The sequence below is a fragment of the Plectropomus leopardus genome, chromosome 18 (assembly GCF_026936395.1).
Source record: "Plectropomus leopardus strain MGB_pleo_1.0 chromosome 18, ASM2693639v1, whole genome shotgun sequence".
In the NCBI taxonomy this organism is placed as follows: Eukaryota; Metazoa; Chordata; class Actinopteri; order Perciformes; family Serranidae; genus Plectropomus; species Plectropomus leopardus.
The window spans coordinates 4533942-4561870 of record NC_142193.1 but is presented as its reverse complement, the minus strand read 5'-3'; the positions used below and the strand labels follow the sequence as shown (position 1 = coordinate 4561870).

General features: G+C 40.0%; 1 protein-coding gene across 3 annotated transcripts in view; it reads right to left on the bottom strand.

Annotated features, from left to right (window-relative positions):
• Positions 1-1235: 1235 nt before the first annotated feature.
• prr15la (proline rich 15 like a) overlaps positions 1236-27929 on the bottom strand; it is a 74231-nt gene continuing 47537 nt past the window's right edge. The window contains exons 4-7 of one of the 3 annotated variants that reach the window (XM_088069340.1): positions 8113-8226; positions 7900-7999; positions 2241-3243; positions 1236-2158 (exon numbers count right to left, since the gene is read on the bottom strand). In XM_088069340.1, coding sequence (XP_087925466.1) covers positions 2853-3243; positions 7900-7999; positions 8113-8164 — 543 coding nt within the window. In that variant the 5' untranslated portion in view covers positions 8165-8226 and the 3' untranslated portion in view covers positions 1236-2158; positions 2241-2852. Of the gene's footprint in view, positions 2159-2240; positions 3244-7641; positions 8227-27929 lie in introns of those variants that run through there. The other 2 variants (XM_088069341.1, XM_042504596.2) reach the window with 2 other exon arrangements.

Sequence of the window (27929 nt, the reverse complement as noted above, 5' to 3'; positions counted from 1 at the left end):
TTAGGAATAGTATGTCGTCCAAAAATGTCATATTGTGTGTTAAAAAGTCATATTATAGAATGCTGCCTAAAATAGCATGAAACAGTCATGGTATTGCATGTAGTTTAAAATAGCATGAAAAATATATTATTATATAATATATTATTATATAAAAAATATGGTCAATGGTAAATATGGAAAAATATGGTATAGTGTATGTCTTCCAAAACTGTCTGAAAAAGTCATAGTACAGTATATCATCCAGCATGAACAAGTCAGTTTATTATTTTGTCCAACATAGTATAAAAAAGTCATAGTATAGTGTGTAGTCCAAAATAATATAAAAATATCATAATATGAAATTGTGTCCAAAATAGTATAAAAATGGCCTTTCAGGCTTTGTTTACCCAGAGTTCTGATGAAGCAGCAGACAGGTACTGGTTGGCCAGGAGTTTTTGTCGGCCTTTCTGTCGGCCTCAAGGAAGTTATGCCAAACTGTGAGACGTCCCCAAAGAGAAAAGCTTAGGCTGTCCTCAAGAGGGATGTGGAAGGGAACTGCTGACAGAGTTTTTGTCAAGCCGTGAAAAGAACTCCTGAATCTGGCCGTTACGTCCTCCTCCGAGGAAGCAGAGTCTGAAGATTTGGGGGGAACCCTCATCCATATCCCTGGCAGAGGTTGTTGAGGTGGTCAAGCTCCTCACCAGCAAGGCACCAGGTATGGATGAGATTGGCTCTGAGAGGCTGAAGGCTCTGGACACTGTTGAGCCGTCTTGGCTGGTACACCTTTTCAGTGTCAGGTGGAAGTCAGGTACACTGCAGGTGGAGTGGCAGACAAGGGTGGTGCTTCACATTTTTTTTTAAAAAAAAGGGACCAGAGGGTGTGCTTCAATTATCAGAGTATCACAATGCTCACAATCAGAGTATCACAAAGCTCAGCCTCCTCGAGTACCGGGGTCGTTGCTAGGAGCCATCCGGTTCCTGTATAACCAAAGTGAGGGCTGTGTCTGCATACACGGCATAAAGCCAGACACTGAACTCAAATCATTGGTGTTCAAGTCCAAGTCAAATACTTTTTTAAATTTCTATATTGTCAAGTCTGACTTGAGTCAAAGTCATGTGAACCAAGGTGAACCTGATGACTATAGATGAAGAAATGAGGTTATGCTACAAGTGACAAACTTCCTCTTATTATATAGATATATATTTCATTACTGACAACTGTTCAACTTGGCATGGAAATACATTTAAAATAAAACTGCAAGAAGAAATCATTTTATTTTAAAACCAGACACATTTTATTTATACAACAATTAATTTACAAATAATATCCATATGCCAAGTTTTGGAGCACTGAAATACCTTACAGTTACTGTAGGAGCACTTTAGCACTGGAGAAGTATGTTTGCATTCATTTCAACCAAAATCAAAACTGATCTTGGTAAAAAAAATTTAAAAAATTTTAAAAAAGAGTAAAGGAGTGTTTGAATGACATGTTAAATCTGTTAAACATTATGGAGAGCTAAATGCTGCCCTCCACTGGTTTATGTGCAGGTTTGCTTTTTGATGTGATCGTATTCTAGCAAGAGCACAAGTTTGGAAATGAATGGACAGAATTATAACTACTGATGAACTCTTTTACATAATCATCATTGTAAAAGTTCAGTGCACGAAAACACCAGTCATGTTAAATGTTATATATCAATCCAGTAAAGGGCAGTTTACTTAAGTTTTAACAAGGGACAGTCAACAATGATGCCTGAACAGATGTGCTGGATAAAAAATCTTATTGCAGAGATCACCAAATAGTAAAGATAACAATAAATAGTCTTAATAGACATTTTTTTTCCAACAAGAAACATGACATTATTTATTTTACACTAATGGTTAACACAAATCAACAGATAAAGTGATGCTCTAAAGCACATCACGTTTATGTTTTGCATTGCTGTTAGGTGCTGGTGTTTTTTGTAGGACCCAAGAGCAGGCTCGAACACATACGAGTAATGAAGAGAGTGGATTTACTGGGGAAGAGTGCTGGGGGGATGTGGCAATTGAGAGGAGGCCGGGGCAGGCAGGTCTGATGGGAGGACGAGGATTTGGGACCGGCTGGGGCAGCGAAAGCAGGGTGAGGAGGTCCAGATGGAGATGTGGAGATGGCACGGAGGCAGAGGCTAGAGATCTGGGGCACAAGATAAAATCGTCAAGAAACAGACTCAAAAGCACAAGTAAAGAATACTGCAGAGCGGACGAGACATAACTACCATGGAGTCTGGTGAAACAATCTGGCGGTGAGTGAGTGAAGTCCCTGGGCTCTTATACTGCTTGCTGATGAGCTGATTGAAGACAACAGTGGAGGACGAATCAGGAGCCAGGTGAGGGAAAGCCAAGCCCAAAGCACAGAGACACGGGGGGGGTGTAAACATAAGGGACACAGGGAGAGGAAGACAGGGAGGAAAACCTGGAGTCACGGCCGGAGACGTGACAATTGCATCTGTCATCATAACTCAAAATATCTTTAATTTCTGTTTGACAGAGTAGAATGAAAACATTTGGCTCCAAAATGCTGGAACAGCCTCAGCCTGCCAGAGGATATCAGAAGAGCTGGAAAATTGATACTTTTAAACGGAAACTACAAGCCAATCTTTTTAGTGTCAGACTTCTCTATAGAAATATAAACTGGGCACAAACTCTAAGTTTCACTTTTTCTGATGAGTCTTAGTGGTCATTTTAAAAAGTGGAGGTCCTCCTAAGAAGATATTTTCTCAGATTTAAGTTCCATCAACTGACAAGAGGAGAGAGCCATGAACCCAAACACCACATTTTAAAGTCTCCTCATGCAGCACCATTCACTTTTAGAGCATTTGTGTGTCCTGTTACTTCCCAGCTCTCTGGTTCTCATCTCTCATGGGTTCACCTCCCACAAACATCTCTGGGTTCTCCGCCAGAGTGGCTCGCACTTTCTTCTTCTCCTTAAACCTCCCAGAGTGAGACACCTTGACATGGCGCCCCTTGCTGACTGTTGTTTTATCCATGATCCTCTCCAGGCGGGCGTCCAGCTGAGAGTCGTGCGCCATGTCCTCTGGGTGGGGGGCAACTCCGGTGGCCGTGCTGGACCCATGCTGGCTAGTGGCTGCATTGGAAACGGCTTCTGCAGGGATTTCATACAGAACCTTGGGCTGGGATTTTTTTCTCCTCAGAAAAGTCAGCTTCCACCACCCTGGGGAAGGCTCCGCCATGATGTATGAATGCAGGGTGGAGGGAAGGCTGGGGAGAAGGTAAAAAGGATGAAAATAAAGGTTTAAATAAACTAGATATACGGTTGTATGCCTTCATGCACCAGTCAAGTTACACTTACAGTACGAAAACATGGATGCTTCACATACAGAAGATCTCTACAATCAGCACAGTTTTAAGATGGACACTCAAGGTTCTTGAGTTATGGCCAGAAACATGTATGAGGTCACCATGACCTTGACTTTTGACCACCAGATTCTAATCAGTTCATTTTTGAGTCCAAGTGGATGTTTGTATCAAATTTTAGGAAACTCCCTCAGGGCCATCTTCAGACACTGTGTTTACCAGAATGAAACTGATGCAACAACACACTGACCTTGACCTTTGAACACCAAATTCTTATCAGTTAATTCTTGAGTCCATTCAAAGGTCTGTACCAAAGTTTGAAGAAATTCCCTCAAGGTGTTCCTGAGATATCGCTTTAACAAGAATATGGCAACTGTGTGAATGTGTGTGACAACTGTGACTGCTGAACCCTGAATTCCAGTCAGTTCATCATTGAGTGCAAATGAGTGTTGGTGCAATATTTGAGACATTTCCTCAAGATCTTCTTGAGATACTGCATTCACAAGACTGAGAAAGATGACGTTACAGTGACCTTGACCATTGACCACTGACCGTCAAAATATAATTATTCATTTAGTCCAAGTGGGTGTTTGTGCATGAAATTCCCTCAAGGCATTCTTGAGATATTACAGCCTTGTTGGCTTTCAGGGAGTTTAGCGTTCTATCAGCTTGGAGCTGTAGGTGTCTAATTTCCGCATGTTGATCAGGAAAACATAAATCGGACACTGGACCTCGGAAAATCATTGCCAAGAACATAAAACCCCTTAAATGGTCTTAACGTGCCATATTCCGAGAATATTGAGCTGGGAAACATAAGACCGTGTGAACAATAGATACAATCCCAAAACTAAAACCCACATATATTGATTGCGTACCAAATAATGTTAAGGTCCCTAAGGCCATTCATGTGATTAGTAACTAATAACTGGTATAACAGAGAAAGGAAAAGGAAAAAAATGAAGAAACTAAGATGTGACCTTTTGTAGAGATCAACTTGCACTTTAATGTTCCATTATCAGATTTTGACAAAGATCAACCTCTGCTAACAGCTGACATGCAAAGTGACTGCAGGTCAGCTCCTGATTGCCTTCTGGCCCCAGGGCAAGTTTCATAGCAGCTGAGTAAACAGAAACTAGCCCACACTGTTTTATTATTTCTTTTCTTCTCTCTCTTTCGCTCTCTCTCTCTCTCTTTCATGAAGACGTGATACGCTCAGCTAACCGATTATTGTTTGGCTCCCTTTGTCCTATTTGATGTAGATTCTATACAACTTTGAAGTGAGGGTGAGTATCGACTTCCTCGCTGCTCTATGTTTTACTGCCTTTCTGTGGGCCATGTTGCTCATGGTGCAAAACAATCTCAACTTCCAACTGAAAAGAACATTTGGTAAATAACTTTTGTTTTTAAAGATTCAGTGTTCCTTTTGTGGTGTTATGTAGAATAAGTGCAATCAAAGACACGCACATCCCTTAGTGGGTGCTGGATCCAACATGAACAAGTGTAAAAAGATAGAAGCTTCCATTAAATGATTTAATTCTGTAAAAAAAAATGATGTTTCAAGCCAGTATGCTCATCAGACATGTACACCTGAGGAAGAGCATACTGGCTCGAAACGCGCAGAATTAAATCCTTTAATGGGAACTTCCTGATGTAGAATAAGTGCACCTGCAGAGTCGGGATAAACTGTCAGAATGGCTGCATGTTATAATGTAACTTCAAACTGAAATTGTGTAGCCATAGTGTAGCAATTAGTAGCCTCCATTAAGTCAGCCAAATAACCTCACTCTTATTCAATTAAGTATTTCAACATCTACTGGATGGATTGGCACAAAATGTCCTACAAATTTACTGACACTCCTGTGAGCCCCAGCTTTACTCTGTTTTCTGATTATTACCAAATGTTAGCATGCTAACATGCTAAACTAAGATAGTGAACAAGAAAGTTTTTTCATGATGGTAGAAAAAGTGAAATTATTGTGTTATTCAAATTATTGTATTAGTCCAACTAAAACTGTTGGTCTGTATAAAAAAAGGTACCACGTCAAATATTGCGAAGTTGGACCAACACGCCTAATTCGGTTGGAAATCAAGCTATTCTTTCCTGCGTATTCCTCAACCTGACTTAAACTGACCTAGGCATGTTTTTTCCCATAGATTATCTGTCTCATTGACTGCTGTGTGAAAGTTTCAGCAAGTATAATATTTTTTTTATGTTAGCTACTACAGCTTTGATGACTTGCAGTAATTTCTTTAATGAATGTTTGAAGTTTTGTCTGATCATTATTTGGAGGCCATTTTTAAACCTCTGCACCAGCGATAGTAGAGACCAGAGGACACCTTGAGGGAATTTCTTGGTACATACATTTGAGTAGACCCAAGGATGATCTGATCTGATTTTGGTGGTCATAGGTCAAGGTCATGGTCACGGTCACCCTGCATACATTTCATTCCTGTGAAGCAATATGTTGAGGGAATTTTTTTAACATTAAATTTAACACAGTTATTAACTTGGACTCAATGATGAGCTGATTAGAATTTGTTTTTCAGTGGTCAAGGTCACTGTGACCTTGCATCTGTCTCACTGTCGTGAATGCAATAGCTGAGGATGGTCTTGGTGAAATTTTCTCAAATCTGGCACAAACATCCACTTGGACTAGAGAATTAACAAATTAGAATCTGGTGGTCAAAGGTCAATGATCAAGGTCACAGTGACCTCCTAAATCATGTTTTTTTTTGAAGTCAAGAGTTCATATGCTCAAATTTCACACAAATGTCTAAAAGGATATAATGATTAAGCTCTGACATGTTATATCAAAGAGGTCCGCTGTCAAATGTGACATCTTAATGTTCTGCAAAAAATTTTTTCTGGCGATTATGTAGCGAAATATCGCAGGAACAAGAGAGGAGAAATATGGTCAGATACTGAATTCGTGACACAAATCTTGGCGGTGTCCACTTTGAAACTGTGTGGATTATATTGATCTTCTGTGCTCCCCGGGGTGTGTGTGTGTGTGTGTGTGTGTGTGTGTGTGCGTGTGCGTGTGCGTGTGTGCATGTGAAACTGTAGGTCAATAATTTCTAATGGCTGGCCTGATGGTGATGGCTAGCCACAAGTGAAAGTGGATAGTTTTTAGTTAAGTAACACATCAACATTTGTACATCTCAGGATTTTCCCAGGATTGAGCTACCAGAGCCTGAATACTTACACAATACAATAAATACAAAAGCTGTAATGAACTGAATGCAGCTTGAATTACAGCAGTATTGTATAAATGCAACATTTTGAATGAAATTTGGTGCATAATAACTGTAATCCATCAGAACATTATTACATAGAATGGCAAAGTGTTGCTGAGAAACTGAGGTGGTTATGCTTTTGAAGAAATAATCAATGCATTTCAATTTCAAAACACAGTCTGTGGTCACTGTTGCCTGGGTGTAGTCACTGTGTTACTAACCACCATGTTTACAGTGTGTGTGAGTGTGTGTGTGGGTGTGTGTATGTGTAAGAGAGATCAGACACCGAAGGGAGTGTTCAAAGGTTGTTATGCCTGGCTGGTAAAACACTACTGGACAAACTGTGTTGTTTAAAACTCTTCATGCAACCACTGAATTCAATAAAATAGTCCAAATGTGCCCACTCACATGCTACACACCCAGCATGTCTGTCTTATCAAGTATTATGACAAAACCTCTTAAGTCGTGTTAATGCACTCTAAAAGATGCCAAATTCCTGCATTAAAGGGATAGTTCAGATTTTTTTTTAAAGTAAGGAACATTCATAATTAGTGTGTTACATACAGTAGATGCTGTGGTGGAAGACGTATGCAGATCCTTTACTTAAGTAAAAGTACTATTACCACACTGTGAAAATGCTCTGTTACAAGTCCTGCTTTGGAAATATTACTGAAATAAAATTACAACAGCATAATCAGGAATATATACTCAAGTATTATAAGTAAAAGTACAAATGCAGACAAATTGTAAAAAGAAACAAACAAAACATCCCCCAAAAATTCAAAATGACAAAAAAATTGAAAGAAAAAAAAAACACACGCACAAAATAAAAATTATGAGAAAAAAAGAAATGCTCCAAAACTCAAAACTAAACAAGAAAATTATTTTTGAAAAAAAAGGGGAAAAAAACCTACCCAAATAAAACTTATTAAATTATTACAATCATCAATCCATTAAATTATTATTTAGAAAAAATTGATAAAACATAACTTAACTTAAATTTTTATGAAAATATTTCATAAACATAAAACACATTTTTTCACACTGGCAATGCTATAGGCTTACCCGTTTGAAATGAATGTTGTCTCTCTCCAGCTGTGGTTGACTGCAGCAGGTTTCAGGATCTATTCCAAATCTTATTTGACTCCTGAATTGTGTTCTCTAGCCACAAAAACACTTTGTGAAACTGCATTCCACTTCTACTGTCCTGTTGACCTCGGTCATACTTTGATGCAAAAGTAACACATGGGAAGGCCCATTCCTGTATGGTGAGGGTGTATAATCAGATACCTCTGCAAAGTTCCAGGAAGACTTCAGTCTCACCTGATGGCTTTTGATCCTTGTTTCTTCTCAGATGTGAGTCCATCATCCATTTTCTTCATCCAGAGCACCAAAAGTGGATGTGAAGTTACGTCTAAGATGTCTGGAAAAAAGTTAGGCCAAAGAAAGATATTGCTTGGTGTCTTGGTGGCAATAGCAAATCACATAAATACTAAAAGTGAGAGATGAGCTGTCAGTAGTCGACAGCACGGTTACCGTCTTTCTGGTTTGTCCTATTTTCTGGTGCTCTATGGTTTCCTGTCTGCATTCACTCAACGGTCTGTCCTCTCTTAGGTACTGAGTGACAGGTGCTGTGGTTGGCCCCTCCCACTGAAACACACAAACACAAAACCCTTACTGTACTTGTGAGGGCTTTGGCTGAACTCACAATGTCGCTTGCAATTCCTGTCCTATACCTTACACCAGCCTTTGACTCCTCCGAGCCGGACCTCATCAAATCTGAGCCTGGCTTTTCACTGTTTTGCTGCAAGTTGCATAGGAAACTGTAGGGTATGTCATCAACCCCGCCCTGGATAAATAATGAAACCTATGAATCATTTTCATAGGGCATGTTAACATGCACCCTGATAATGTGACTGTCATCAAAATGAGACATTTTGATTACTTCAACAGTCAACATTAGGCACATTATCTTGAGCATACTCAAGTATAACAGTATTGCTTTTTAGTTCATCATTCAAAGTATTCTTTGCATGGTGGCACCTTGTTGGCTTGGTTTCTCACTGCCATTAAAGTCATACAATGAACCATATATATTACAGCATGTTGCAATAGAGAAGGCACAATCTTCAGAAGGAAGCAGTTTTCATGCTAACTGAGCATAAGTCCATATAGATTTTAAGTAATTGTTGTTGTTTTTTTAAGGAGATACCTGAAACGTGTTCAGGGTGATTTGTACAGGTGTCAATCGACAGTTGCTGAGCCGCTCAAGGTCCAGCCAGCATTTGCATGTGAGACCCATGTGGATAGTAAATGGATTGTCCATGGGTTCCATAATGGCTCCATGCCAATTGCCCACGTGGTTGGGTTTATCAAAGTGGGCCGCAGATAAGATGCATTTTGGGCCCATACGCACTTGTTACCCAAGTAGCTCCAGTATAACCCATCTTGGACCCACTTGGGTAAATCCAACCATGTGGCCTAGCATTGGCCTACCACCTGCATACCGGAAGAAATAAGTCAGGTTATGTCCAATTGCTCGACACAGCTGAGAAATGTATCAATTTAAGAAAAAAAAATAGTCTCTACATCCAACACTAACTATCTGACACCACTACATCAACATGGTGATCTTATCGCTTTATGTAGGAGTAATCAGAGACAATTCAAAGGTTAATATTGGTTTTGGTTCACATTGATCACCTGTTGCTAAATGGATTCCACATGGGATTTTCCGGCTGTGAATGAAGCAATGGTGCTACTTAATAAATTGCCCTGTGTACAGTATGTGTTCCTATCTGCTGTGACTGCTTCAGGAAGGAGGCCAGGAGTTAATAAGTAACCAAGTTATAATCTTCAGCATGCTAACAAAAACTACACGCAAACAGAGTGGCTTCACATCCTCAAATCTATAATGTGTTTACTTAACTCAAATGAAGTGAACACAGTTAAAGAGTAACCACCCTAAAAAAAAATTAAGCAAATGCACCCGCAACAAGGTAGGGATCATTTCACTGTGCAGCACTATACTGAGCATTCTATTGGTTGGGGAATTTTGACTGGGTTTCTGCACAAAAAAAAAACAATCTCAGGGCAGGGGAGAAAATTGCCCAGGTGGCAACCAATGTCATTCGACACTGGTATTCTGTTGAGTTTAGGCTATTACGTTGGGCGACCTAAGTCAAACTGATGTTAGCGCAAGATGGTGTCCTGACACTGAATTTTGAACACTGACAACAGATAACATTGATGTTTTGGTAACCAAAATGCAATGTCTCCCAAACATTTCATGCCCATGACATCTTGACTGAACCAATGTTTGTATGTGGGGTTCATGTGGACAGCAAATGGGCTGAAAATTGAAGCCTTTAAGCGAATGTCCATGAGTTCCATAATGGCCCCATGCCAATTTACCACCAAGATAAGAGGCTCACTCAGTGACATCTCTTAAATATCATCTTAAAACTCACTTATATAATTTGATAGTTTCTTGAATGAAGGTATCTATGTTACTTTTTATATTATTTTACCTTATTTTATGTTTTAGACACATTTTTTTTTAAAAAGTTGTTGTTACTTAGGGCCCATACCCACTTGGTGCCCAAGTAGCCTAAGAATAACCCATGTTGTTATGAAACCTGTGGACAATCCCATAAGTCCAGCTCACATGAGCCCCACATACAAATGTTATGCTCGGGACATTGAAAAATGACATTTAGTCCTCGGTTATGGAGAACAAAACCAACGTCTACAAAACATCCACACAATGTGAAATTCTTATGTTGTTAGACATTTAGAGAATCATCAATCCAAATTCCAGCAACCAACATGCAATGTCTATCAAACATTAGAATCCAACATCTTTTTAATGTAAGGTGCCGGATGGGTGAGGGCAGACGTCTCACGAGCTGACAGGAGCAGCCTGAGTGTGATGATAGAGCTGAAGTTGCAGCGCAGGAAACCTAGGCAAAAAACTGCATATCAGAGTGCAAGCATTTAAGCAAAAGTAAAGCAAATCTAAGCTTAAGCAAGCAAAGCATTGTGAAATATGAATGTAAAAGGAATGAGTTATTCTCTCATATTGAAAAACAGCACTCTTGAATAAGAAAGCACTATAAAATCCCAGTGCTAAATTATTGTAACACCCCTTTAAACTCAGTGGTCTTTTATTAGGCGCTTATATCGAACTTTCATGGGAGGTTAAGAGATTCATGCAAAACAGGAACAACAGCACTGCTGTGATCCTAATCCATATGTCCTTATCTCTTTATCCAGATCACCGTGGCGACCATTCATGAGAGAGAATAGGCTGCTCTTTGCTCCTTTGTCTTGGATTTCCTGTATTAAAATGAGGGCTGGCAAAGGATTCACAGATGTACACCAGATAATAAAGGAACATACAGTCACAGATAATGTATCACCCACACTGATAACGGTTAGAGCATGTCATTATCACATAATAGCAGTGGATTCAGATATGTTTAACACATTTTAGCAGTCAGAGAAGTATATGAATCTTTGGAGCATATGAAATCACCTGAGGGTACCACTGTATCTGTTACAGTTAGATAACCTCCAGCTCTGCTTCAAAGTACAAACCACAATATTCAAATTGCTATTCAAATCAACCCAACTTCCTCTAGTAATGCCGACACATAGAATGAAAAGACAAATTCAGTGGCTGAAAAGAAAGAAAGACAGTTTCCGGCTTTCACAGCTGGACTGACTGATGAGCCTCTAGCTGCATATGCTTTGGTAAAGTAATGCCATCTTGTGGTAAATTAGGTGAAGTGCATACCACCTTCCAAAGGATTACAGTATTTCTCATTTTCTTGAGTTTGGTGCAATTTACAGGCTTTTCATTCTTTATTTTTTGATCATTTTTGGCTGTCTTTGAATTTCCAGCTCAGCTTCTACAATAAGTCTAAAATATACTGTGAAAACTAAATTGTTACATTCGGACTAAGTGCAAGAAATGAGCCCTTGGAACCCATTCAAACTGCAATTTTTGATCCCACAGCCATCAAAGCATAAAGAACATGCACTGTATTATTTTTGGGTGTCATTTTGGGCTTTTGCTACCTGATGACAACATTTTTATCATGTCCAGCATACGAAGAAAATACATGCTATTTCCACTGGGTGCACTGTCACAGTCAATGTTGCTGTAAATCATTGGCATATACCAGGCTGTGATCGTTTTTAAAAAAATGTCTTTTTTGCCTTCAGTATATTGTAGTATATATCCTGACAGTTACAAATATCTATCACATTAGTCCTTTATAAATGTGGTTACATGTAGAGCAGGGCACTCTGGTCACTCTGTCAGGCACATAGAATCAGAATGGACTACTACCTGTATGTGTAATACTACTCTCACAGGTGCAAATACTTATCAGAATCTATTACAACCTGTATAAATGCAGAATAAGTTATTTTGTCAGGTAGAAATACTTATCAGAATGGACTATAACCTGTAAAAATGTAATTAAATGTGGAGCATGTCATTCTCTCAGGTACAAATATCAATGACAATGGACTGCTACCTGCATTAATGTAGTGAAATGTGGAGTAGGTCATTCTGTCATGTACGGATATCTATCAGAATAGACTACTTCTTTATAAATGTCGTTAAATGTGGAGTAAGTCCTTCTGTCAAGTACAAATGCCTAACAGACACCTATCACCTGTCAAGAATATCTAGCAGAGTAGACTTCTTTTGTATATCCCTGTATAAATGCAGTTAAAAGTGGAGTAATTCATTTTTCAGGTACAAATAATCATCAGAATTACCTATAAAAATGTAGTTAAATGTTAAGTAGGTCATTCTGTTAGGCACAAATATCTATCAGAATGGACTTCTACCTGTATGTCAGATAGGATTCTGTCACAAATATTTATCAGGATGGATTACAACCTGCATAAATGCGGAATAGATTATTTTGTCAGGTACAAATACCTATCAGAATGGACTACGACTTGTCTGAATATATAGGAATAAATGTGGAGTAGGTCATTCTTTCGGGTATGAATATTTATCAGAACAGACTACTACCAGTATAAATGTGGAGTAGGTCATTCTGTCACGCACAAAGGCGTGACTTTCTTTGCAGCTTTAAGCAGTGATTCTCTCCCTCGCTGTGGCTTCAGTCTATGATTGCTGCACAAAAACGGTTGATAAATTGCTTTGAGCATTACACAACTGACATGAAATGACTCAGTTCACTATCAGAGGTTACTCCATGCAGTTTGTTTATGCACAGGTACGTTGGCAGAGGAAAGCAATCTCAGGATGGCAAAGGCATGACCCTCCCTTCTATGTGTCTGATTGGCTTGCCGAATATTTTTACCCTGAATTTAAGCAATTGTCAACCATTCCTGCTTCAGGTCCCCAACTGTAGTCAGTGAGCACAGTGGAGATTTGTTTACCTCCAGGGCCCAACTTCAGGGTTAACTTCCTCCACTTCAAGCTGCAGCTGGAAAGCAACACGGGAGCTCCACTTGGTCTTGAAAAGCAGCAGCATTTAGTAACTGAAAACCGTGATCAACCATCATGAATTGCTTTCAACTCCAGTGCCCCTCAGGGCTGCATACTTAGCCCTCTCCTGTACTCCTATTTCAAGTGTGATTTCATGGCCACTAGCAACGGGGACAGTTCATTCTTAATGATATTGATCCCTTTTTAGACAGCTTTTAACGATCTGAGTCTTTATCAATAGGTATTCCTCTGCATCTGACATTTCTGCTCTATGATGCCGCTACCATGACGTCAACAAATGCACAATGTGGGATGACCCTGCGCGTGGTTATATTTAGGCAACATGAGCACACCGCACAGGATCATCAAATGCACTTGCTGGCACAGGATGGTTAGATTTAGGTAACAGATTCATAGATTTCGGGCCTAGGGGAAGGAGGTACATGGTAAGGTGTAGAGAAAAAACATCAATGTCCAGTTTTAATCCATCCACCTCCCCTCCCACCTGCCCCTTAAGCATCCTTGTGCTCCTTCTATTATGTCATTGTCAGTTTCAACCAAACGGCGTCCTGCTGCGACACGCCTTTACGGCCATGCTGTCAAGTGCCATATGCTGCCCAGCCATCTGCATGTGGCACTGCACACCTAGGCCAAAAGCACTAACACAGCAGCGTTATTTTAGGAGTTCAGAAAGAGAACAGAGACTGTTTGTTCTAAATGATGTCATTATTTAGGCCCCCCTAAAAGGAAAAAAATTGAAAAGAGAAAAAAAAAAAACTCATCATACTGCCAACTAGTCTTGAATGTTACACTCCCTGCTGGCTTTGGTTTGCTCCGTGATGTCACACTCCATCTTTGGATACTCTGGTCTGATTCAAGAACATGTGTCCTCCACCTCTCCCTTTCCTTTTATAATAATTCCCTCATCTCTTTCTCCTCTCTCCACTACTTTCCTTTGCTGCATATCACCTCGTATCTTTCTCCAAATCATTTCTCTCTCTGTCTACACCCCCATGTCTCTCCATCCCTCCCTCCCGCTCTCTCTATCATATTTCTCCATTAGGCAAGATTTTTAACCACCTCTTGTATCTCCTATTAAAGAAAGTTCTGCATCGTCTACCATGACTAGCTATCAGTCACTGTCACAGAGCTGCAGCCCTCTCTCTCTCACACACACACACACACACACACACACACGCACACAGAAACAAAAAGACCATACATGTGCATGTGTAACTAGATGTAGATATAAATACACAAACAAATGGGTACCACACATGTACCCACAATGCTATGACAGTCACACACACACACACACACACACACACACACACACACACACACACACACACACACACACACACAAAACAACACTGCAGCGTACGAGAATCAATTTGTCACTGTGGTAACGCCTGGCTGTGTCGGGGGAGAAAAGGGATGGAGGGACACTAATGGAGAGGTGGAGAAAGGGGAGAACCGAGGCAAGAATGGGGGGGAAGCGTGGAGTGATGAAGGGCAGAAAGAGAGGGACGAATGAGTAAGGAAGAAAAAGGAGAGAGGGGTATAGAGAGAGAGAGAGAGTCAGAGAAGCAGTAAAGGGAGGGTCAGGGGTTAAGGATGGAGGTGTGGAAATAGGGAGGGAGGAAGGGAAGCAGGGAGGCATGGGAGGAGGAGAGAGAAGGTATCATTAGTCCTCTTTAGCTTCCATTATGAAGATTAAAGTGAAGACTGCCTGTTCATGTTAACCCTTTCCACCCCCTCTGTCCTGGACTAAAAGATTCCAGGATTCAAGCACTTTGGAAAGGTGATCAAAAGTGATCTCATAAAAACGACAAAGATCCAAGATATGCCGACAAGTCTGTTGTAGGCCAGTGCAGATAATCATAACTGTAAGCATTTCTCTAAGCGGACAATTTGACTCTGACTGCAGGAGCAAAAATGCAAATGCAAGGATGAGTCCAGGGGTTAAAACTGTTTTACGTACATCCTGTTCCAAACCAAAACTACCTGTTGTTGTAACCCAACATAATATAATGTATATACGGTCATAAAATCACTAATCTATTTTTATGTCACGTTACATTACACAACAAACCTAAACCTAACCAAGTATTTTTGTTCCCTAAACCTCACTGTAACCGTTTCACAACATTATTTACATTTTACTGTGTTTAAACTGTGGTTCACAAAAAATGCTAAAGGGTACCCTAGCCATTGTTATCAGACGCCAAGAGGTTAGTATTTGATGACCTGGGAATGAAGTCAGAGTTGGGCAAATACTACTTCTGCGTCAGCTGTTTACAGCTGTTTACATTCCAAGATGTCAACAAATACACGTGGTGGGATGATGTGGTCTGCTACCCTGATGTCACTGCATGCAGAAAGCAGCATGGTCCTTATATTTATACAACAACGCGGACTGTCATGATGGTTAGGATTAGGCAACAAAGTCACGGACTGTTAGGTTGTTAGGAAAAAGGGGTTCATGGTGAGGTGTAGAGATAAAAAAAAAAAAAAACACATCCACATGGGAAGCCAACTCCCGACTCCCACACGAAAGGCGGTTGTATGTAAGACCCATCCACCCAATACCCTCCCAACCGCCTGCCCTGTAATCACACTCGCACACCTATATTACGTGGTTACTGTCAGTATTATTAACTGACACTGTCCAGTGTTTCATGCACTCGTGACCAGTCCCATCCGGCTGTGTTCTAGCGTGACAGAGCCCGTGCAAGTTACATGTGGACGTGCCTGGTGCCGTCCCACCAGCATACATTAACAACGCCACCGGTTATGTCCGAGTGCATTCTCATCTAACACCGTCAAGCTGTGGAAGGTGGATATGGCATCTTGCCTGTATGCAGCCTGTATGCAGCACTGACATCAGTCACTGGCACACATTTCATGAGAATCAATCTGATAGTTGAGATATATAACTCAAAATTACAAATGTCAACTTTTTAGCACTATTAGGAAGCCAGGGCATCAAAAATGTCAGTGGGATGTTAACCTGAGGACCATGACTTTATCAAATTTAATAGAAATCCACTGAATAGCTGTTTAGACATTTTGGTGTAGACCACAGTGGTGGATCAACCACAAACCCCAGAACCTGTGTGACTAAACAGTATGGAATACAGTGTGATTTTAGAGATTTACAGACATAGAATAGTTTGTTTGCACTCAACGTCACTTCCCTCGGACACTGTGGCGCGAAATACAAACAGAGGGCAGAAAGTGATTTTCTACTGAAGAAGCAGTCTAGCAAACTCTCATTATGCCGATGTTTTGCGTTGTTTATGGTTGCTCAGAGTCAGATAAAGCCTGTGTGTGTAGTTACCACTTCATCAAAGGTAACTTGCCTTTTGTGGCTTTGTTCAAGGACCATCAGCATATAGTTAACTGTCGCTTTACTCTGTAACACTAAAATTAGTTTGTTTCTTTGATTTGTTGAAGTTTGTACCTCTAAAACTGAACAGTAGAATAGAACAGAATAGAATAGAATACAATACAATACAATACAATACAATAGAACAGACATTTCTTAATTAACCACAAATGGAAAAAAAGTACTGAGCAAAGTTCACTTGTGGGTGTGCTCTAGTGATTGATTTACAACAAAAGCTAAAAGCAACACCACTAACTCTTAAATCGAGGTTAACAGCCTAACGTTATACAGACAGCTTTACCTAAATAACTTCTGTCATACAATTACAATGAGCAATTACAATGACTTCTCTGTCTTCCTTCGGATGATCCATGTCTTTCGAGCTGTTTCATCCGACCTTTGAGAGTTTTTAACCAAGTAAAATAAACAAATGTTACGGAAACGTTGAGAGAGATGGTGTTGAATGATTGTTGCTAACCACTAATGCTAGTTAACTCATAAAAGAAATACTCACCCTGGCGAAAACCAAACAACAGAAACCATGGTCATGGACCCAACCGCTAACAAAAAAGGTGTATGCCTCCACTTTCAACAAATGAAAGCGTACAAAAATATTTGTTGTTCTGGCTGGATAGTCTTAAAATGTATAAGAAGGCCCTCCGCCATGCCAGAGCAAACTATTACTCATCATTAATTGAGGAAAATAAAAACAATCCCAGGTTTCTTTTCAACACTGTAGCCAGGCTGACTCAGAGTCTCAGCTCTGTAGAGCCTTGTATTCCTTTGGCCCTCAGCAGTGACGACTTTATGAGTTTCTTTAATGATAAAAACTATTCAAGATAAAATCCATCGCCTCTTGCCCTTAACTGACCTGACCCCAGACTCAGGGAGCTTGGATATGGTGGCAAGGCCTGGAATTTATTTGGACCATTTTTCCCTCATTGACCTTCGCCGAATCTCTACTTTGATTTCTGCATCTAAGCCATCAACATGCCTGTTAGACCCCATCCCAACTAGGCTACTTAAGGAAGTTTTACCCTTATTAGACAATTCTTTATTAGATATGATCAATGCGTCTTTATTAATGGGCTAAAGTAGCTATCATTAAACCTCTTCTAAAGAGGCCCGCTCTCGATCCTGAGATTTTAGCTAACTATAGACCGATATCTAATCTCCCCTTTATTTCTAAAATCCTTGAGAGAGTGGTTGCTCATCAACTCTGTGACTTTCTCCAATATAATAGTTTATGCGAGGACTTTCAGTCAGGCTTTAGACGTCATCATAGTACAGAGACGGCACTAGTAAAAATTTACAATGACTTATTGATTGCTTCTGATTCGGGTCTGGTCTCTGTTTTAATCCTTCGAGATCTCAGTGCCGCTTTTGACACCATTGACCATCAATTGGCCTTTAAAGGAACAGCACTAACCTGGTTTAAATCTTACTTATCAGATCATTCCCAATTTGTTCACATCAATGACCAATCGTTCGCGCATACTAAGGTCTGCTTCGGAGTGCCACAGAGTTCTGTGCTTGGACAAATCCATTTTCCATTCCATTCCATCACTTAGGTTGCTCCAACTGGTGCAGAACACCGCTGCACGTGTTCTAATGGGAACCAAGAAAAGGGACCATATTTTTCCTGTTTTAGCTTCTTTGCACTGGCTCCCTGTAAAATACAGGATTGAATTTAAAATCATCCTCCTTACTTCCAAAGCTCTAAATGGTCAGGCTCCATCCTATCTGTCGCAGCTCATAGTTCCTTAGCAACCCTCAAGATCACTGCGCTCTGAAAATGCAGGGTTACTTGTGGTTCCCAAAGTTTCCAAATGTAGGATAGTAACCAGAGCCTTCAGCTACCATGCTCCTCTCCTATGGAACCATCTTCCAGTTTTGGTCAGGGAGGCAGACACCGTTTCAACTTTTAAGGGTAGACTTAAGACGTTCCTCTTTGATAAAGTTTATAACTAGGGCTGGCTAAGGTTGCCCGGCCTTGCCCAAAGTTAGGCTGACATAGGTTTAACCTGCCGGGGGACTTTCTAGGGGTCAGAGAGCAGTGGGGACTAACACTGCTCTCTGATCTTTATGTTTAAGCCATAATAGCAGTTTAGTGACCCTAGTTTCATTAGTGTGTATATTCCTGGAGCACAAGTTTCTTGTGCTCAGTTGAAATCCCCGTCCGTGTGACGGGGAGGAGGGAGAGGTGGCAGAGCTTTTGGCCCGATCCAGCGGGGGTGATTTTGAGTCTGTTCAGACCTGCCACACTGGCTCTGCTTCCTCTCTCTTTCTTTCTGGCTCTGCTTCCTCTCTCTTTCTTTTCTATTGCTGCTCTCTGGCATTCATATTCAAGTCGTAATTGCTGATCAGTGACTCTAGGATCCTCATTGAGTGCTTATCCTTTTTACTGTTCACCACCTTGGTTCTGTTGAACTGCACTACGCTAATCCCGTTGCCTCTCCAAAGCGTTCCTGCTCCCTTGTTTCCTAGCTTTCCCGGAACCTGGCTGCAACCCTGGCTGTGCCTGATCGTTGTGATATCTGTGCTGATGCTGTGACCCTGCCTTTGGTTGTGCTCGTGCTGTGGCTGCACTGATACTGTACCCCCCACTCGCCCTGATCGTGCTCTTGGTCCTGGTTACGCCGATGCTGTGATCATGCCTTTGGACACCTCCGTATCAATATATGCATAAGACTCTTATCAATATCATCATAGACCCACAATGACCCACAATATCATCATACAGTGCATTTGATAATTTCGCACCTATCGTTATTGTATTATGACATGCATCTGTTTACATTATTGCTGAGCCTCTCTCCCCCTCCCTCTTTCTCTTTCCTTTTTGCCACAATTGTATTTCATTTGTTATTTACGACATCTACTGCACATCTGTCCATCCTGGAAGAGGGATCCCTCATCATCCTCTGCCGCTCTTACTGAGGTTTCTTCCTTTTTTTTTCCCCCGTCACAGGGGTTCTTTTTCGGGAGTTTTTCCTTGGGTGATGTGAGGGTCTAAGGGCAGAGGGATGTCGTACACTGTAAAGCCCTCTGAGGCAAACCATGTTTTGTGATAATGGGCTCTATAAATAAAATTGAATTGACTGTTTTGAGTAGAAGGAGGTCTGGAGAACAATTGATGGAGAATGATTTTTCAGCTGAATTGAAGGATTTGCCTGCTATGGAGGCAGTAGCTGATATCTACTGCCTCCATAGCGGGCAAATCCTTCAATTCAGCTGAAAAATCATTCTTCCTCATAAGGTAAGGATCACGTCCAACATTCCACTTGTACTAGTGTCTAAGCTGGCACAATACGGACTTTCCTCTATCTCTGCCATAGCTGCTGCTTACTTCCTGCCCTCTGTCTGAATTTTGTTCACGTCATCAGAATTACGTGAAAACGAGCTATTCAGATTCATGTTTTATTCACACTGCTTAATGTTCAGGTTGATGAACAAACATTGGTGATGCAAGAATGCCGAAAGCCAACAATACAGGAGTTTACCTTCAGTCTGCTATCTCCGCCTTACATTGAGGTCAGTGTAACACTATAAAATGTTATATAAATTATTACATATTAACCTGTTCAAATCCCCCATCTCTTCCAATGGATGTAACTTTTGTAGGAAGTCTATAATAGATCTATGATTCGCGGCATCTGACACCACCCAAATGTATACACTTATATGATGGGACATCTATAAACCAATCACAGTGTGCTTCACGAATATGACTTAAACACGTCAAAAAAATCACATTCAAAATTTACTCAGGATTTTTTCAAAAAATATTCACCAATCGAAATGGAGTCTAATTGACACAGGAAAATGAAACAGGGAAATACTGTTCATTTTCTAATGATAAGACCAACTTATTGATTATATTCATGGTATAGTCATCTCTAGAGGTTTTTCACATATAATTTTCAGGTGATACTTCAGAAATTTGGGATATTTTGAGTGACCATGACAAAAATAATATAAAAAAAAAACATACAAAATATGTTATTAATATGAGTTGACCATTCATGAAAAATAAAAATTAAAAGATGCTTACGTTAAGATGAAGTTTTTTTCTATTGGGCAATTTCTGCCTCAAGAGTCTTCGTCCATCAGAATGGACACTGAAAGAGAACATTATTAAGAATTCTCAGAAAAAAAATTGCTGATGATTTATAAGTGCATTAAGAGTAGAAATCCATCATTACAATGTTTATTCAGTGTGTTTGGGAAGTGACTGGGTTCTGAACTGGAAAATGTAAAAATTATCTTTTGAATATTTTAGATATTTTGTATTATATCCGTGTACACAGGCAACCAAAACACTTGTCCTTCAGACACTTGTTTCTCTCTTTAGACAGATCCCACCACATGCTACAGGACAATACAGTCTTTCTTGAGAAGAGCTGCTGCAGCTCACTTCTGCAAGGCCAAATGCATCCATCTGTAAATGTTTGGTGCTTTCGACTACTGTTCCTGCAGGCTGCAGCGTCTCCTCCAGAGGGAGCCTTTGAGATGATTAAATTTAGTTCCAGGAGGCAGGTTTTGTGACACTGGCACTTGTCACTCACTGCTCACTGATTAACAGTGGTCCTACGGAGGCTGAGGTAACCATCATCCAAGAATCCTGTGGACTTAAATGTCTATGTGTAGAATAAGAATGATTAAGAAAAGTAGAGACTCTTCAAGAACATGTAAAGAGAGACGTGTCTTTGTTCCTTCAGACTGCTCTTGTGATGTTTCGTTATTTTTAACAATCTTTGAGCTTAAGATTCATTCACCATCCAGTGCATCCTCTTTTATTCTCAGTTAGTCACTCTTTTATATTGGAGTCAGTAGTTTATTAAATATCAGAACTGCTCCAAGGTTTTGTGAAATTGCCCTCTGATATCTACATACCATTTATCTAACATTTAACACACAAAAGAAAAAAAAATTGTATTATTATTAAAAAAATGCATTACATTACTTTGAGCAGAATAATAAAATTTCCATCTCCCTCCACTGTAGTGGGGTGGTGGCAGAAGTTTCAGGAGCAGATTAATCAAACCATATTCATATCTGCATGGTTCGAACACTCTAGATGCAAGATAAAATGTTTTGTGATTTTGTTGAACTCACTCTTAAAGTATACTGTAGTAATATTCCACTATAACTTTGGAGGACTGAATATGGAACCCCAAAGTAATCAATCTTAAATAAAAAACATCATGAAATATGTAAGTGAACCATCAGTTTGTCACGCAGGAGGAAACTCAATTCATTACTATATGAAATGTCATTTTATCATAAATCTCACAAATTGTGATTTTACATGTGTTTTAAAATTGGACTATCTATTTTATATTAGTTTAGTTATGTAATATTCTGGGGCTCCAAAGTATTACAAAAAAACATTCCTTCTTGTTTTGTAACTGCAACAATTCACATCAACATTGTAACATTCAATATTTGATTATGATATGATATTATGTCATTTTAATGCAAAAAAACACTGTTGAGATTAAAATGTTATTCTAAATTTGCTCATTGGGCGGGCTGCACGTCATTGTTATGCCTCACTTGACTTGAGCGCCACACATTGTGCTTTATGTAAGTGTTCACATGCATTCATTAATCCAGACACACCGACCTCTGTAGGCACACACACACACACAGACACACACACACAGAGACACGCACACACACACACACACACACACACACACACAGACAGTCGACTAGCTCATCTACATACAAGGAAAAGCAGCAGAGGCATGCACTCTCTCTCACACACACACACACACACACACACACACACACTAAAACCACACAAAACATTATACATCTGAGGGATGTGCAGCAGATTGAGATTTAGATCTCTCTCTCGCTCTTGGACTTTGTCCTGATTTCTCTTCCCTCTGTTTCTCATGCATGCACACCCAAGCGCCAGCATGCATGCATAAAATCGTGCGTGCGTGCGTGCGTGCGTGCGTGCACACACACACACACACACACACTTTCATGCAAATCAAATCTCTGTTGGCTGCCAAGCATTTGTCTTTGTAGCCTTATGCAAATGACCAGTTAATAAATGCTGGCTAATGAATTCATTACATGCTATCTGACACACACACACACACACACACACACAAACACACACACATACACACTGACCTTATGTGATTTGCATAACAATAGACCAGCTTTGCCTCAATGTAACTCCTCATTTCAGGACATGGATCATATCATATCATATCATATATTACATTGTAAACATTGCCTTAAAAACCAACATCAAGAAATGTCAGTTTTAGAAAAACTTAAAAACCAACATCAAGAAATGTCAGTTTTAGAAAAACTTAAAAACTGGCCTTGACCTTTGACCATTGAAATCTAATCAGCTCATCCTTGAGTCCACTTAAACGTTTGTGCCAAATACCAAGAAATGCCCTCAGGTTGTCCTATTCACAAGAATAAGATAGACAAGATTGCAGTGATCTTGAACTTTGACCTATAATCACCAAAACCTTACCCGCTCATTGATGAGTCAAACTCAACGTTGTGCAAAATTTGAAGAAACTCCCTCAAGGCGTTCTTGAGACAACACGTTCACAAGAATGTCTGACAGACAAATCGGAAACATAATGCCTCCGTGCTTGGCTATTACAAACATCAAATCTGTAATAATAACAATCCTTCCAAAAAATTAAAAGTAAACGGTTGTGTCAATGTCAAACCCCATGAAGGATATATGCAGAAATTTGCAAAAGCAGAGCCATATTACTGGTTGACAGGACAATTAGGTGTGTGGAGGTGAGTGACAAAAAGAAAAAAAATATATAAAATTTCTTCATATTTATAACAACTGAATTTGGGCAATCGCCACAATCTGCCTGTTTCGGGTCAAGGGTCACACTGCCTGACACAAAGACTGATCACAGAGGACAGGAGAGACATTAGGAGAAATGCAGAGTTGTGTTTGTGTGTCTGTGGTCTCTCTTGCAGAAGCAGAACACTGACAGTGGAGCTGTGTGGACCGACACAGAAAATTACTGCCATGCATTATTATGGTAATGGAGATGGCTTCAGGCTGTATCATACAAGAATACATTTATGTAGTTTGTCCAGGCAACAATATGGTTCAGGTCAGTGTGTGTGTGTGTGTGTGTGTGTGTGTGCGCTTGTTCTTAATGAATGCGATTTTTCATGCTTTCACTTTATGTTGCAAGTCAGTGTGTTGTGTGTTGTCAAAAATAATCAACTCCTCCATGCCCAGGGTGCCATGCATTTTATTTTCAATTTGATGCTTTCTGGTGTGAAGGACACAAAATATTTCTTTTTCCTGAAATTCTTTACAAAGCTGTTATAAATGATGCCAATCTCTTTGTCACATGCTGACACCATGAAATCTCATAAATGTTTTTTAGGGCTGTCAAGGTTCCTGATGCAATTAAAGTCTGTAAATAATGTGTTTTTTTAATTGAAGGATTCGTTTGACAGCCCTAATATTTTATAACAATAACTTATCACCATCGCAACATATCATCATGTGGATTTTTTTTGTTTGTTTTTTTAGTGAGTGCAAAAATGCAGCACAAAAACAGGGTATCGATAGGCAACGCATACATAGGGGTAGGTGAAGACAGAGACTTTGACTAGACACGGCAGGCAGGACAGACAAACAAACAAAACACAACAACAAACATACAAAGAAATGATCAGGCATGAATGCATTTTTACTGCTGTTGATGTGCTCACCAGTTATTTCACTATGCTATGACTGGTTGCTGAGGGAGAAAAGAGAGAAGATGGACTGAGAAAATAATTTTAAGAGGAAAATATAAGATATCAATAATTCTAAGAGGGATATATATGTGTATATATCGCCACAAATAAATACAAATAAACAAATTTAAAGAAAAAGGGGTGTTTTGTTTAACTTTCCTGCCATTCTGTCAAACTGTTTGTGTATCCACCTGTTTCCATGTGTACACAGCATTAATGACACTAGTTTTACAGCACGATAGGATCTGAAGCATCCAGCATGCCGACACAACACTGGCATGACTAGTGCTGATGGAACCTCACACAGCCAGCCAGTACTGCTGCAGCCTGTTCATATGGAAACTGACAGGACTTTTATGAAGAGATCAGAGGGCTGCAGATTCTTAAGGGAAAAAAATTGTACTTTTTCATGTAAATTGTTTGCGCCAGGTCTGAATAAACAAGTCCAAACATCAACCACAGCAAGAACCAATTTGATGACACGTGAAAAGCAGAATATTAGCGAATGAATGATTTCAAGATTTTTTTTCTTTACGAAAGAGGGAAAACAACCTAGTTCAATTTTTGGTACAGTGAACTTCAAAAATTAAAAATCGGAACTATGAACATTTACTAGTTCATGTCAATTTGTACAAACTGAACTTTGAGCTAGCTCTTGTTAAGTGTGAGCGTGCACAACACTGAAGAAATGTGAATTAGAGATTGTGAAAGAATATGCACAAGGCATCTTCTCACACCACTCTGATGTTCCCAAATGGCAGCGAGTGGTAACTATTTTCTTATGTTGTGTTTAATTTTATCTTCTTGTGATTTTCAGTCTCACCATTTAACTTCAGTGCATGCCAGTAGCCCGCAGGGACTGTCCAATCAGGAAGCAGGAGGGCCACGGGCACTTCCTGTCAGCAATCAGCGCCATTCAGGTGTGATGGATGGGTCTGACACACACACACACACACACACACACACACACACACACACACACACACACACACACACACACCAGTTTTTCATAAATCTTCAGGCACACACAAACACACACCTGCAAAGCAATTTTAAACACACACACATGAAGTTAAACAGCGCTTGGTGTGTGACACCTCCATCCATTTCACTAAGACAGGAGTGTGTGTGCCAAAACCTGACACTGCACAGACCCTGACTGTGTGTGTGTGTGTGTGTGTGTGTAATACATTTTTTGTCCATTGACTTGCTCTCCAAATCACTCTTACTGCTTCATTCCACCTCTCTCTGTCTGATCCTTGCTCTCTCTCTTCTATTTCGTTCTTTATATCTAGTTTGATTATTGATTCTCTTGTTCTCTCTGAGATTGTAAAACATACTCTGACTGAACTGATTGCAAAGTCATTGTGGAATCAATGACACAATCCATTATTAAATTATCCATTAATAAAAATGTATATATTTAGTCTCAAAATTTCAATGATAGGTTAGAACGACCTCCAAAATGTAAGAAAAAAAGTACATTTTAACACTGAAACTGACGCCACATAATGTGTTTGCAGTAGCACATCGATAAAGCTTTTGCAAAAAGTAACTGTATAAAAAAGGCTCATTGCTATGCTTTTTCAATCGAACACAACAAATTGTAAATGGGCATTAATTTATAGACTAGGATAAAGAAAACATTGACATGACTGGGAAGAGGAATCAGCTCTGTCTAAAGGTGAGCAAATGTGCCTACAAGCACTTCTAAAACTCACTGAGTTGCAATCAGATGTTGACTGCATGTCAGACTATGATGCTCCAGGTACCCTCCAGCATCAGTTTTGGATTCTCAGGGACATTGCATCAGTTGTAACTTGTTAGGCAACATGCATTGCGTATTTTCAAAAATTCTAATGTGTTCACAAGAAACTAAAAATGTATTAGTAAACTCAGGACGTAGGTAATTAACTTTGTTAAGTTTAGGCAACAGAACAGAATAGAAAATCACACTTTGGCTGAAAGTAGGTTGTTTCTAACACAATGTAATGTCACACAACAGATGTCACATACGTCACTAGTGTAGCATGCTACACCAACACAAGTTGATTATGCACTACCGCCAACAAATGCACATGGTGCTTATGTTTAGACAACATGAGCACATGGAAATCAACACGGACCCGCAACAAGCGCATATGCTGGCACCGATGGTTAGGATTAGGCATAAAGAGACACATGGTAAGGTGTAGAAAAAAAAACCCATCACATCCAGACAGGAAGTGAACACTGGACTCCTGCATGAAAGTCAGTTGTTTGTGGGACCCATCCACCACCCCTCCCATCAACCCTATAGACGCACTTGCGCTCCTTAGATTACAGTGTTACTGGCAGCGTTTCAATCTGACACCATCCTTCCGACTTTATGCGCATGCGACCGGTTCCGTCCAGATGCGTTCTCGAGTGACACCGTCCGTGCATGAATCATGGTGCTGGTGCTGTTCGCTGTCCGGGGATCCGCCAGCATATAATAACAACATGACTGGTTCTGTTTGGCCGCGTTGTCAGCTGATGCCATCCTGTGGCGTCCCATGTGGATGCACAAGGTGCCTTTCAGCATCACACACATATGCCAACAGCACTGACAGAGCAGTGCTAACTGATTGACTGATGACTGCACATACTAGCACACTACCTAGTTATTAGAATAACTCAATTGACTTTTGGTTTCACACAGCAAACTTTCCAAAGATTGTTTGACCCATGCATCTGTCTTCTCCACCTTTACTCTCCTACGTAGACTTCCTCACTCTTTACACGACAGAGGTTGCTAAGAGCATCAAAATATGCATCTGCCATTGCTGCTAGAGGGTACTTTTGTATAAAAATTGGGATTCAAATGCAGAGAAAAGTACCATGCAAGAACAGTTCATCATATGCAAATCTTTGCTTTGGTGATCGGGGGTCATACATGTGAAGTAAGTGAAGCAAAAGCAGAAAAACCAGCAAATCAAACACGAGGAAAAGACTGGAGAGCATGAACACACTAAGGCAACAATGACAATCTGCCAGCTGATTGGAGGAAACACTGGGCTTCAAATACAGAAGGGCTGATCACTAACCACACACAGGTGAGTGAAACAAGAAACAAGCAAAACATGCGAGGTCATCAAAAAAGGCGGGAAAATGCAAATTAAATTAAATTGGATTGATAAGTAAATAAAAAAGATGGAGTTGCAGTCAGTACCTACTCAGACAATCTGACTGCTTCACTGAGCCCTTTACACAGAATATAATTATTTCTTAATTATTTTAAAGCTAGATTATTAAACATGACTGTGGTTTCAGTATGAATTATAGATCACTTAAAAAGGTGACACCCAACAAATAAAGCTACTTTTTCATCCAGCACTGTCTTTGAAAGCCCTCTATACTTTAACTTGAATTATGAACTTAAGGTAATTCATTTCTTTCAAATAAAAGTTTTTTTTTTTCTCAAACCGCACACATAAACATGTTTTTGAGGAACAAGCGCCTCACCTGCTGTGTGCGTATGATTACCAATTAAAGAAAACAGTGAGTGATCGGGCCAGTGTGGAGCCCAGATAACACCCGCCTCATGTTTCTCCCTCAGCTCCCATTAATATGAAATTCTGATAGTGAAATTATATTTAAATTGTGGCTGTAGTTTTTAAAAAAATCTCTCCTTTGTGGAGATGAAGGTGGTGTTGGTGTGTGTGTGTGTGTGGGGGGTGGGAGGGGGGGCTGTTAACGCTG